General features: G+C 38.2%; 1 protein-coding gene across 3 annotated transcripts in view; it reads left to right on the plus strand.

The window, feature by feature from the left end:
* The window catches only part of prx (periaxin), a 32,792-nt gene that overhangs the window by 6,648 nt on the left and 13,563 nt on the right, over positions 1-12,581 (plus strand). For 2 of the 3 annotated variants that reach the window (XM_015033128.1, XM_015033121.1), the window contains exons 2-7: positions 8,212-8,267; positions 9,953-10,060; positions 10,276-10,401; positions 10,757-10,916; positions 11,784-11,977; positions 12,347-12,567. In XM_015033128.1, the coding sequence (XP_014888614.1) occupies positions 8,212-8,267; positions 9,953-10,060; positions 10,276-10,401; positions 10,757-10,916; positions 11,784-11,977; positions 12,347-12,567 (865 nt within the window). Of the gene's footprint in view, positions 1-227; positions 257-8,211; positions 8,268-9,952; positions 10,061-10,275; positions 10,402-10,756; positions 10,917-11,783; positions 11,978-12,346; positions 12,568-12,581 lie in introns of those variants that run through there. The other variant, XM_015033137.1, reaches the window with a different exon arrangement.

Below are 12,581 nucleotides of genomic sequence, written 5' to 3' on the forward strand. Positions count from 1 at the left end.
CTGGATTCGTCCCTCCAACGGATGCCATGGGTTTGGGCCAGGCCTGAGTTTCAGTGAGGGGAGCAACAAGCTGGCTGAAGGGGCAAAGGGAAACAGAGAGAGGGGGGAAGATATTTATGATTTAAAAAATTATAATTATACAAAGAAGAAAAGCAGCAGAGTGATGTGAGGAAGGAAAACTAATTTCTGCTGCTGCAGGTGGAGGTGTGTCACCTTTAAACCTCTGGAGGAAACACACTGAGGTTGGGAAGTAAAGGTAATTATAATCTATTTGTGATTTTTCAGCTAATTTAACAAAGCAGCAGCAACATTCAAACATTTTCATCTGACTAATTCGTCTCTGGAAACCTTGTTTAATTTAATGTAAAGTTTTGGCGGGACGGTTTACACAGCAGTCTCCACTCTGCTGATTTTGGAGAGCATAACAATGGAGTGCTGTTTAAATGCAAAGACGGTTTTAGTTAGACAGCTGCCGCCTGTGTTTATTCCAACATGCCAGTGGCCGGTACAAACACTCCAGCATTCACTCTGGGTTATGCTATTTATTCGCAGCGTGACATGCCTCTGGCATCTCGTTAAGCAACACTCAGGACTTTTAAATGTTTTATATTTTGCTGATTTTTTCTTGTGTTTTTTGCCACCTGAATGATCAAAATATTTACTTGGTTTTAAAAGCTGCGCCGCTTCTGGGTGTCGTTCTGTGAAATAGCTGCTGTCTGAATGTTAAACGGCGGCAGCAGCTGCAGGATGACGGTCATAAGATCTGTTTGTCCCCCGGTTCCAGCTCAACCCCTCAGCCTGGTATGCATGACGCCCCAAAGTGGGCGCAGCAGCCAAAACACTCTCTCTGCTGCACAGGATCTCCAACGTTTCTGTGTCATAATGCTGGTCGCTTTTATTAGCTGCAAAAACCTGATTTAAGATGAGATTCAAGACAATGATAATCTGATTGGTGGTTTTCTACCGGCAGCCGATTGTAAAGCTAACAATTAAACATTTACAGCAATAGTTATTTAGCTTTTTATGAGAGGAAAATATATGGAGGTTGATTTATCAAAGTCATGTTTTCACCTTGTTATTCATTATTTTATACATTTCAAATGTTTAAGTTAAATATTTTACAAATTAAATAATTAGTTAGCAAGCTAACTATATAGTTTGCAAACTACAACAAATATTAAGCTCAGAATAATATCTTTAGTTAGTAACCTAAATATCTAACTTACAAATTAAGTATTTTGTTAGCAAGCTAAATATTTAGTTAACAAGCCACATGTAGCTTGCTAACTAAATATTTAGAGCTATACATTTAAATTATAAACTACATATTTAGCTTACTAACTAATTAGTTAGCTGCAAACCAACTATTGACCAAGCTAAATATGTAGTTTATAAACTATATATTTAGTTAGTAGGCTAAATATTTAATTTCAAATTACCTAGTTAGCAAGACAAATATGTATGTGACAAATTAAATGTTTAGCTTGATAACTAAATGTTTAGCTAACTATATATTTAGATAGCAAGCTAAATAATTTGGTTGCAAGTTATATATTTAGATTGGAACTGTGACACTTACTAATAACATGGTAGACAAAATGTTGAAAAATGAACCTCCACTTTTTTATATATATATATATATATATATATATATATATATATCAGGCCAAATAATTCACATTATTTTTGTTAATTTCTGATTTTAACTTCTCAAACAGCCTCTCATACTGTTGCTCCTGCTGAAGTCAGTTTTCATGTTGCCATGTGAGACTCTGGGCAAAGGGAACAAACAGCATCATGAAGACCAAAAAACGCAGCTGCAGCAGATTAAAGCCTGTTCATGTGTTAAAATGGCTTCCCTCTGATCTTGAGCTGTTTTTACAAAAAAAAAAAAACATGCAAACATTTCAGTTTCCAGATGTGCAGAACTGATGGAGGCGTACGTAAAAAAAAAACGCAGATGTAATTTAAATGAAACTGGGCTCCACAAAGTGTTGACTCAGAGGGCTGAATACAACAGCACTCCACACTTTTCAGATGATTAGTTTTAATTTTACTGCTGTTTCCCAATAACATTTGTACAGCAGCGTATTGGGGCCGTTGCAGATAGAAGAAGAAAAGGTAGATTTCTGCCAATAAACTCTGAAATTTTGAGATTCATCTCAGAAAGGTTGAAGAAAAATGAGGTGATTTCTGAGTTTCTAAAGTCTTAACATTTTATAGTGTTTTCTAGAAAACAGACAATATTAAAATAAAACACTTTAAAGTTTGTGGTTTATATTGTGACAAAATGTGAAATGAATACTTTTGTAATGCTGTTCATGCAAATCAGCTGTTGCTGTTTTGCATTGGTTAAAATATGCATTGATGCTGCAGAGCAGCAGGTATAGAAGGGAAATCCTTTCAGAAATGAGATGATGGATGATCACGGTCATCATCAGTTTCCTGGCGACAGACGTTGGGCGGTGTGCAGCGGTTGGGCTTGGACCAGGACTTACGGGTCAAGTGGTGTCATGAGTTTGCTTCATGAGGAAACGCCGCCTGACGTACGTTGGAGCGTGAACTTCCCTCAGACAAGGAAGGAAAACCTAAACCAACAAATCCAGCCCACATCACACCTTCAGGATTATGTTGAAATTACTCCACAGTTTCATTTCCAACAAGTTTTCTATCTTTTGTTCCTGCATCTGATCCCGTCAAACAACAGAAGCTGTTTGTGAGATGTGGATCGGTAAAATGTAACGCTGTTTCCTGTTTACATGGAGGCATTTCCTGTCCAGAGGCAGACGCCTGCGGGTGTGCCTTGGTTTCTTTCCCATCTGATGTTTAAAATTAGGGGGAACACCCTGTGATCTATCTCTGACAGATCTGGAAATTGCGCTGCTCGGAGGTGGCTCTTATCTAAAGAGGCGGGAGGCTTCCCGAAACGCTCTGCTCCGACGGCCCAGAGGGTGGCCATCTTGGATGGAGTTGATGATTAGCATCATGGCTTGTTTTAGCATTCATTCAGCCAACTTATCGTTACTGAACATTTATTTACCTTAATGAAACATTTTATATTGCTTCTTAGCAGCCAGTGAGGTCCTACAGAAAGTCCTGCACTGCAAAAACGTAAAATCTTACCAAGTATTTTTGTCTAGTTTTTATGTAAATATCTTAGTACAGTTGAAATAACACAAAATTAACTTACAAATATCTTTTCAGCAACATTGGAGTTTGTTTTAAGTCAATAATTTCCTAATATCAATGAAAAACTACTAAATCCACTGGCAGATTATAACAAGACATTTTTTCCATGTTTTAAGTGAAATAATCTGCCAGTGGAACTAGAACTGGGTTGCTAGGCAACGGGTTGGCTTGGCTGGGGTTGCTAGGTAACAACGCAAGATAGGAGCTTGTTTTAAATAAATAGTTAATTAATATAAATGAGAAAGTACTGGTTCCACTGTTAGACTTTTTTCACTTATAACATTTTTCCCAAAAGTGAAATAATCTGTCACTAGAACTAAAACGTTTTCATCAATATTAAGGAATTATTCACTTAAAACAACTCTTCTCTAATTTTAAAGAGACACAAACTTCAGCTTATCCTTTGAGTTTATGAGTGTGAAAGATAACGTTGCTGGATAAATTATTCCTCTGAGAAGTGAACATGGAGAGCTGCTTTCAGCCGTCTGATGTGTTTACGGTTAGCGTAGCGCCCGGAATAGAAACAGCTTCCCCTCCTCCAGACGTGTGATTGTCCTAAAATTAGATCCAAAAAAAAAAAAAAAAACTTTTGGTGTTATCTGCCCAGACTGCCACCAATTGTGAGAAAGTTCAGCGGTATTTCCTGAGTGTGAACTCCTGCGCACGCGGCAGAGGAGAAAATATTTGTGTGTCTGCTATCTGGTTTCTGCTGATAATACCTCGCTCTACAAATAAATCCCATACACGTCCTCAGCTGTCTGTCATGCGCCGGAGGAGGCGTTATTATCAACCGTTTAAAGCTCAGCTTGTTGTGTTTGGGCCGACAGCTGACGCTCCAGCTCAGGCAGAGCTGAGCCGACGGCAACGTCTGACGGATCCACAGACCCGGAGAAACTCAGAGATGGCTCAAGATCTTCCTCCATGTGACCTCAGGCTTGACCTCTGGCTTGACCTCTGGTTTGACCTCAGGCTTGACCTCTGGCTTGACCTCAGGCTTGACCTCAGGCTTGACCTCTGGTTTGACCTCAGGTTTGACCTCTGGCTTGACCTCTTCTCAGGGCAAACAGAGAAGGTGGCTGCATGAAGTGAAAGGGTGAATTTAGGAGCGACTGTTTGGAGATTATAAGAGACGTGAACCGTGGAAGTGCAAACAGATGATGCCATAGGGCCATTGTAGGTAGAAAGAAAAACAAACCCTTTTTTTTATTTAATCTCAGAAATAAAAAAAATAAATAAATAAAAAAACCTGGAAATTGTTGAAGTTTCAAACGTCAAAACTTTTTGACTTTTGGAAAGTTTTCTAGTTTCAACTTTTGGGACTTTTCAACTTTTACGTTTGAAACTTTTCTAAGTTTCAAAGGTAGAAAATATTTAATTTTGTAAAAAAAATAAATAAATAAAAATGTTTGATGTTTGGAAAGTTTTCAAATTTTAAGACCTTTCAACTTTTGGAGATTTTCCAAATTTCAAAAGTCAAAGATGTTAACATTTTGTACTTATTTATTTATTTATTTTTTTACAAAAATTTCTGAAGTTAAGCTCAAAAATTTAGTTTTGTCTAGCAAATTTTTGACTTTTCAAACTTTTTTCTTTCAGATTTTTTTTTTGTAGAAAAATCTGATTTTTTTTATTTTATTTTCCAAAATTATGATGCCCAATATTATTATGTGCATCATAAGTATGCATAATAATCTTCTCTCACCAGGCCTGTCTGCATGTTGACATGCAAACAGGAAGTGAACAGAGCAGAATGACTTACCAAAGTAAAACAGGAAACTATCATTAAGAGATTCAAACTGAAAACATTAAATCACAGCTGTATAAACAAAGTCCATGTCATTTATTTGGTGGCAACAACAACAACCTTCATTTAAACATTTAAATCTCCCAGAGGGAAAGACGGAGGCTGACACAAACAGAAACGTTTCTTCTTTTAGGCTTCATGAGGAATAACAGTAGCCGAGTCGCTTCAGGGCTTTTTAAACTGTTTTCTAATAAAAGCTGCTGCAGACGCGTTCATCCTGCTGCTGTTAGACAAACTGCGGCTCCGACTCTCATCTTCAGGTTCAGAACTTCACAAGCAGCCGGGCTTCAGCAACCCGTCGCAGCCTCAGGCGTGAATCATTACAAGGTTTTACACTTTTTCCTTTTTTACTCTAAAATGTTAATTTCAGTTTAAGAAAACGTGTCTGCAGAAATAGTCGCAGTAACTTCTCAAATACAACAAGGCTGATTATTTTCCAAATGTTTTTCTTCTGTTTTCTGTGAGGAAGGAAAGATGGAGAAGATCTGTGTTTATTTTTAAAACCATTTTAGCCGATTTTTAACAGAATTAAAGTTAAATTATTTCCTACTCATTATTCACCAGCTAAAAAGTCTCAGATCAGTAAAAATAATCAGATTTTTTGGTAGCAAATTCTAATACTTTTCTGGAAAAAACTTTTCAAGAAAAAATCCTGAAATTTTTCTGGAAAATGTAATGAAAATAATAAATTTGCCTTTTTTTTTTTCTTCAAAAAATTTCTGAGATTAATCTCAAAACTTTAGCTGGGACAATAAAAAAACTAAATCCACATTTTACTTCTAGAAAACTATTTTTTATTTTTTTATTTTATTTTATAACAAATTTTCTCCATGAGTGTAGAAACGGAGAATCAAACATGCCGAACTGAAATGTAACCTGAGTCATTTGGACGTGTAAATATCTTCAGATACAGAGAAACAATCAGGAAAACGTTGAGTGAAACCTGCTCCAACGACTGCAGCGACTTTAGGTGGAAAATATCTGCAGTTCCTGCTGATTAGAGACTATTTCCAAATAATCTGTCAAAAAATCTTTATTAAATCACCTTTTCTTCAATGGGAATGTTGAATGTGGCTCTTAGATTAGCCTAAGTTATCAGAAAAAGAACCATCATGGCCGCTGCAAGTGCATGCAGTATGCAGGAGGTCGGAGGTCAAAGCTCTCTCTGGCATTCGCTGGGCGTGTTCAGGCCTGCAGATGTGAGTCGGATCTATAATAAGATTGAGATGCGAAGCATTTCAGATCCTCGCCTCGTCCTGCGCCGCTCCGCCGTTCCTCAGCTCCACCCAGGGGGCGCCGCCGCCTCCACCTGCTGCTGTCCGTCGCGCCTGCAAATCAGCCGCAAACATCCATAAATCTCCCATCTGAACTTTATTGCTTCTACTTAAAATCTTTCAATTTTTTGCTCCTTTGCTTCATTCTTTAAGATAAATTTACTGTTTTTCTGTGACTGCAGCAGCGACGGCTGCAGTAAATGTGATGCGTTGGTGTTGGACTCCTGATATCTCCAGCACAAACGGGAACCCACGCTGGCACACCAGGCTGGAATATACGCACAAATTTACACACACAGATCAGTTTTCACACACACACGCACACACACACACACATAGCAGAGCTAAGGCAGTTAAAAAAGAGATCACATGAAGAAGACAGGACTCTGAAGAATGACATCGATGCCACAGCATATCAGAGCCAAAGTAGATACGAAAAAAGAGAAATTTTTCTCCAAAAAACTCAGAAATCTTGAGACGAATCTCAAACATTTTCTAGGAAAAATAGGGCAATTTATGAGTTATAAAATTCAGATATTTGTGACAAAACTATGAAATTGTGAGATTTTTTAGTAGCGTAGTTACAGAACTATGACCAAACTATGATGGTGTATTTTATTCATTAAAAAAGGAGTAAATTTCGTGCACAAAACTCAGAAATTCTTAGATTAATCTGACATTTTCTAGAAAAAGCATGGAAATGTCTGAGCTCCAAAAGTTGCAAATTTGCAAACATTTTTTGATTAATATCAGATATCCTCAAAAAAATTAATTCCTAAAGTTAAAAATTTCAGACCTTAGCTAAACCTCTTCATACCTTCCTAATATTTATATTAAACCAAATTTTATTATAATAATCTTGTTTAAGGATCAGAAAAAAACACTCTACCTTTTGAATGTTTTGCTTTTCAGAGCTAAACTGTCCATATATTTTTCATGCATTCTCATGCGCAAAAAAGCAATATTTTCAATTCAAAAACATTTTTACTGCTAAATTACTGAATAAAGAAACATGTGAGCTAGTCAACAAACATATTTATTATTCTGTTATTTGGGTTATTTACCATCAAATTGGGGCAAAGTTTTGTTATACTAATTTAGCTTTCAGGTGGAAATGAAACTGGACTGTGGATGCTAACATTAGCATTAGCATCTGTGCTGTTGCTACATGTTTAGCATTGATATGCTATTATAATAGGCTAACTTCTTTTAGCACAACTTGAGCACAACATCAGTCTTTTCCATCGTCCAGGCAGATCGTTTTTTAGAGCCGAGCGGCTTGGTTGCTCATCGCTGTCAGTGGAAGTAGCTTGTCCGTCTGATTTACTGCTGTACTAGAAACGTCTTGATACAAAGGTTCCGCTTTGCAAGAAATAAAAGAAAAGGCGATGAATTGCATTAAAGTTAAGTATTGCTCTAATACGCAGACATGGAAATGAAATCAGGCTCTTCACTGCTTTAAGTAAAAGACTTGGACTCAGGAAGCATGTTATCTTACTGGTGAGACAAAATTTACTCCGATTGGATATTTTGCAATTTTTATCAGGAGTGGCTTCGTTTATCACACCTTATTGTTTGCCCACATGTCCAAATTATCATTTTTATGATCAGGCCGCCGCCCTCCATTGGTGGTTTGCTCCGTTCCTTATCAGCCAGACTTTATGCGAGCTGCGTTAGCTTGTTGGAGGAGTTATGCAAACGACTCAGGCTCATGTAGCCGACTCAGAGGAATGATCAACGCTACGGAAAGAATGTAAAGACCGCCAGAAGCTTCAAGCTGCTGGCCTTGCTGCTATATCAGATCCTTTAGCTTCACATGCTAAGCCTGACATGAATGCCACAGTCTTCAATGTTCTGCTGGGAGCTAATTACTGCTACACAGCTTTTTAGGTCATGATTATTTACTCCTCTGGAGTTTTTCTGATGTTTTATTTTGTGTTTCAGACTCTGAAATTGACCAAGAGGACAGCCATGTTTGCAGCCAGACCAGAAATCAAGCCGTGAGTAAACAAACACATTGACTCAATGTTTATAATAACATGTTTTGGAGACATTTAGCATCAGAAACTCCGGTGCTGGTGTGAAGCTGTTGTAGAAACAATCCAGGACAAACTGGTAGTTTAGTTTGGATCTGCTTTGGAAATGCTTGAAGCTGAAGTGGATCAGATCATGTTTTTACTCACGTAAAAATAAAATTAATACTCAAGTACTGAGCAACTGATCAAATTATCAGTGATTTAGTATTTAAAAATTACATCATCAGACAGATTAAATATAAAGATAAATGTAAATTTTACTATTTTAAGGATAAAAGTGACAATAATTCATATAAGTAACAAAATCAGGCAAAATGAAATGTTTCCTAATCATTTTATTTTATCTAAAAAACTGATGAAACTAACAGAAACTGCAGGTTTGTGTCTGTGTTTGGTGAATTTTTGGTTAAAACATGTTTGCTTTTCATTCAGAGGGCAGAAAATCCAGAAATTTTACTCAAAAGTAGAAATACCTCATAGTATTATTACTTAAAGTACAGCATAGTAAAAGTACTCTTATAAGTAAATTTTTTCAAAAGTCATAGTAACTACCCGACTCTACTTACATCTACTTGAGTGATTTTTAAAGGGAAGGTCGATGTGCTAAACGTTTTCAAGTTAGCAAAAAAGCTACATAGCTAAATGGAAAATTAGCACATTAGCAGATTAGCTAGTTAGCATCTAATTATCTCATTCTGATCATCCAGTTATTGAGATTTTGTTCCAATGTTGGTGCAGAAAATGTAGCCATTGTTTGAATTAGGTGAACACACACAAGGTTAGCTTTTTATGTAAATGTTCTTTTTTCTTCTGCATGTTGAAGAGTGGCTTCAACAGATTAGCAGTTACAGAACAAGAAAGAAAATCAAAGTGGATGAAACTGGGCTGAACTCTGCGTCTCATGCAGGAATAATTGTAACTATTTTAGGACCGGAAACGCGCTGCCGCGGTACCGGTCACACCAGCAAAGAGTCGGGATGCAGTGTTTTCACAGGATTTACCGTGCAAGAGTTCATCAAACAAAAAGTGGAAGGAGTTACGACAGACGGGGTCATGACACGCTTCCTCCAGAGCGGGAGGAAGAGCTGAAGCGATGCGAGTCCAGCTCAGCCGAAAGGCGGCAAACCCAGTGGGACCAGACCAGGAGTTTATGGTTTTATAGTCAGAACTCTGCATTTAATCAACGGGTTGATGTTTTATTGATTTTAGCACCTCTACAGGTCAGACACTGATTGGATTTTCATTTCATTTGCACCAAGAATGTTTGAGTTTCCAAAGATGGGATACTTTTCTGGTTCTGGTTCTGTTTCTGGTTCTGGTTTGCTCTGCATTCCCAGAACCAAGTATGGAGAAGCAGCATCCAGCTCTATGGAAGAATATATGTGCCACAAATCTGGAGTAAACTTACAGAAAACTGCAGAACTGCTGAAACACCGAGTTCCTCCAGTTGGAGTTTCCTTTGATTAATAATAAATAAAAAATTCACCAATTTGATATTTATTGATCATTTTTACGATGGCGCTAATTTCTGTTATTTGATGTGTTTTTCATAATGTGAAGCACTTTGAATGACCGTGTTGCTGAAATTTGCTATACAAATAAACTTGATTAGTTGATTGATTTATTGATTGATTGATTTCTGCATACAGGTGAAAGACAAGCGGCGGTCTCCCCCCTCATCCAGATCGCCCTCGGCTTCGCAACGCAACCCTCACCACAGCGGCACCGCGGACGATCAGGAGAGCCCAGAGAGAGTGGTGAGACACGTTACAGGACAATAAACACATATTTGTGTTTAGAAACGATCTTATGAATGAATGAATGAATGAATTTCTAAAATTTGTGCCAGTTTTCCTATGAGGAAATCTACCAGTTGCTGCTTTTATAGCCAATACTGTCACATTATTGATCGCCTCAGATAAATGCTGTGTTGAGTCGATCAGAAAGAGTGATTGTTTTTTTCTGTCTGTAGGTGCAGAAGGAGAAACTACATGCAGAGCTGAAGCAGGTTTTGAGTCAGAAAAGAAGTCATTTACGAGAGTCGACCTGCAAACTGGCCGAACCCGAGATGGACTCAGAGTCTGCAGAAGAACAGACGGTAAGCAGGGCAGCATTAATCCCACATTTTGATTCATAAACGGGTTTTCATGAAGTAAATTCTGTCAACACGGGGTTTCCCACAGAAACCTACACCAGTCATCCAGCGGCCGTCTGTGGTCTGGAGTTAAAAATGTTTAAACTCGGCAGAAATTTTTAAAATATGACCAAGTAATTGTAAATGTGTTATTGGAAGGTCTTAACAAAACAAAACCACCAGCAATAAAGTCTTTAAAAAAACGCAAATATTAAAAAAAAACAATGCTCAGCCTGGTGGCAGCCCTGCGACACCAAACCCCCAGAAAAACATCTGCAGTGTCTCTGGATGTGAGGATTTGTTTCCTTGTGTCTGTCAGAGTGTGGAGGAAATCTCCAAGGCTGTGGAGATCGTGGTGGAGACGGAGGCGGAGGCCGGAGCCAGCGGCTACAGCGTGACGGGTGGAGGACAGCACGGGATCTTTGTCAAAGACGTCCTCAAAGACTCTCCGGCTGCTAAACACCTGAGTCTGCAGCAAGGTACCGTATTCCCCGGACTACAGGGAGCAGCGGATTATAAGGCACAGGGTCAAAGAATCGTCTATGTTCAACCTTTTCTCATATATAAAGCGATCTGGACTGCAAGGCCCGTTTGTAACCCTTCTGTATTCGTCTCAGGTCCAGTAGGTCGATTCACGACAGACACGTTCAGGTTTACTGTGTTTATTCTAAGAAAAGAGGAAATAAAGGTGGTGGTTAACTTCAGTCCAGACAGTAACAGAAAAATATCATATATTTAACATAAATTCACATCATTAATGCACGTAACTAATCCCATCTCTAGCATAAATAACAATGACTCTTGTGTTTTAGTACAGGAAATAAAATCCACATGCAACATTCAAACATTATCACACAGTTGATAAGTGAAACATTGATTCATATCAGAAATTAAATCTTACCAAACAGGAAAACTAGGAGTCTTTTTTACTTTTTTTAAACAGCAAACATGCTAAATCTGTCATTTTCGGGCCATTGTAGAAAAAAATAGTATTACATTTCTGCCAAAAAGCTTTTCCAAATGTTTTGAGAGTAATCTCAGAAATTTGTTAGAGATATAAATTTTCCACATAATTGGAAATTTCTGAATTTCAAATGTTGAAAATGTTCTTTCAAAAAAATTCTGGAAATTCTGATTTTGACATTTTTGAGCTTCCATATATGACTAAAAAGTTACTTGTAAGTTAGTTTTGTCCAATTTAAAGTGTACTAAGAGATTTTCACTCAAAACAATACTTGGTAATATTTTGTGTTTTTACAGAGTAATTTGTGGTAAAACCTCTGCAGTTATGCCCCCTGATTTTGGTATTTTCTGATGTACTGATTGATTGATAATCTCCTCTGAAGGTGATCAGCTGCTGAGTGCGAAGGTCTACTTTGACAATGTGCGCTATGAGGACGCGCTGAAGATCCTTCAGTGCGCAGAGCCATATAAGGTCAGCTTCCAGGTCAAGAGGACCGTTCCTAAAGCTGACGTCAGCGTCCGGCCAAGAGTTCCCAGCCTGGAGGTCAAAGGTCCCAAGGCCAAGATGGCTAAAATGGTAACCAGATGTTTTCTTAAACAGACTTGCATTTTAGAGGAGGAACTGGTTGGCCTAATTGTTCTGTTTTCGAACTGAACTTGGAGAGAAACAACTAAATGTTCTCCCTCTACTGATACTAACTTTTACTTGTGCCGTTCCAGTTGTTTTGGATTCCCCTGCATGTTTACATCTCCTCGCGTTCTGATTGGCTACACGTCACATTCAACAGGAATAACTCCACTATAACTGCAATATCGTTCCAAAAATATCCAGCAAAAATATCCTTTAAATTACAAAGAGGTTCAGCAACAAAACTGTTCCAAACTTCTTCAAACTGCGTTTATCCACTGGAAAACCACATTCAGAACATTTGCTTTTCTGTTCCAGAGTGTGAAAGGCATGAAACCGTTTAAGATCCAGAAAAAAAGAGGGGGTCGTTTTGGTCTGAAGAGGCTGAAAGAGAAGCGCAAGGAGGAGCTGGTGATTGAGGGAACGCCCCCACCAGCTGAGGTTGACGTGGAGTTTTCACTTCCCAAGTTAAACCAGAGGAAGAGTGACGTAGAGGTCAGAGGAACAGGGAGCGTTGGAAAGGCAAAAACGAGGATCAGGTTAGTTTAGCTCC

This window comes from Poecilia latipinna, unplaced genomic scaffold (assembly GCF_001443285.1).
Source record: "Poecilia latipinna isolate Pla-1442-1.1 unplaced genomic scaffold, P_latipinna-1.0 Scaffold15, whole genome shotgun sequence".
In the NCBI taxonomy this organism is placed as follows: domain Eukaryota; kingdom Metazoa; phylum Chordata; class Actinopteri; order Cyprinodontiformes; family Poeciliidae; genus Poecilia; species Poecilia latipinna.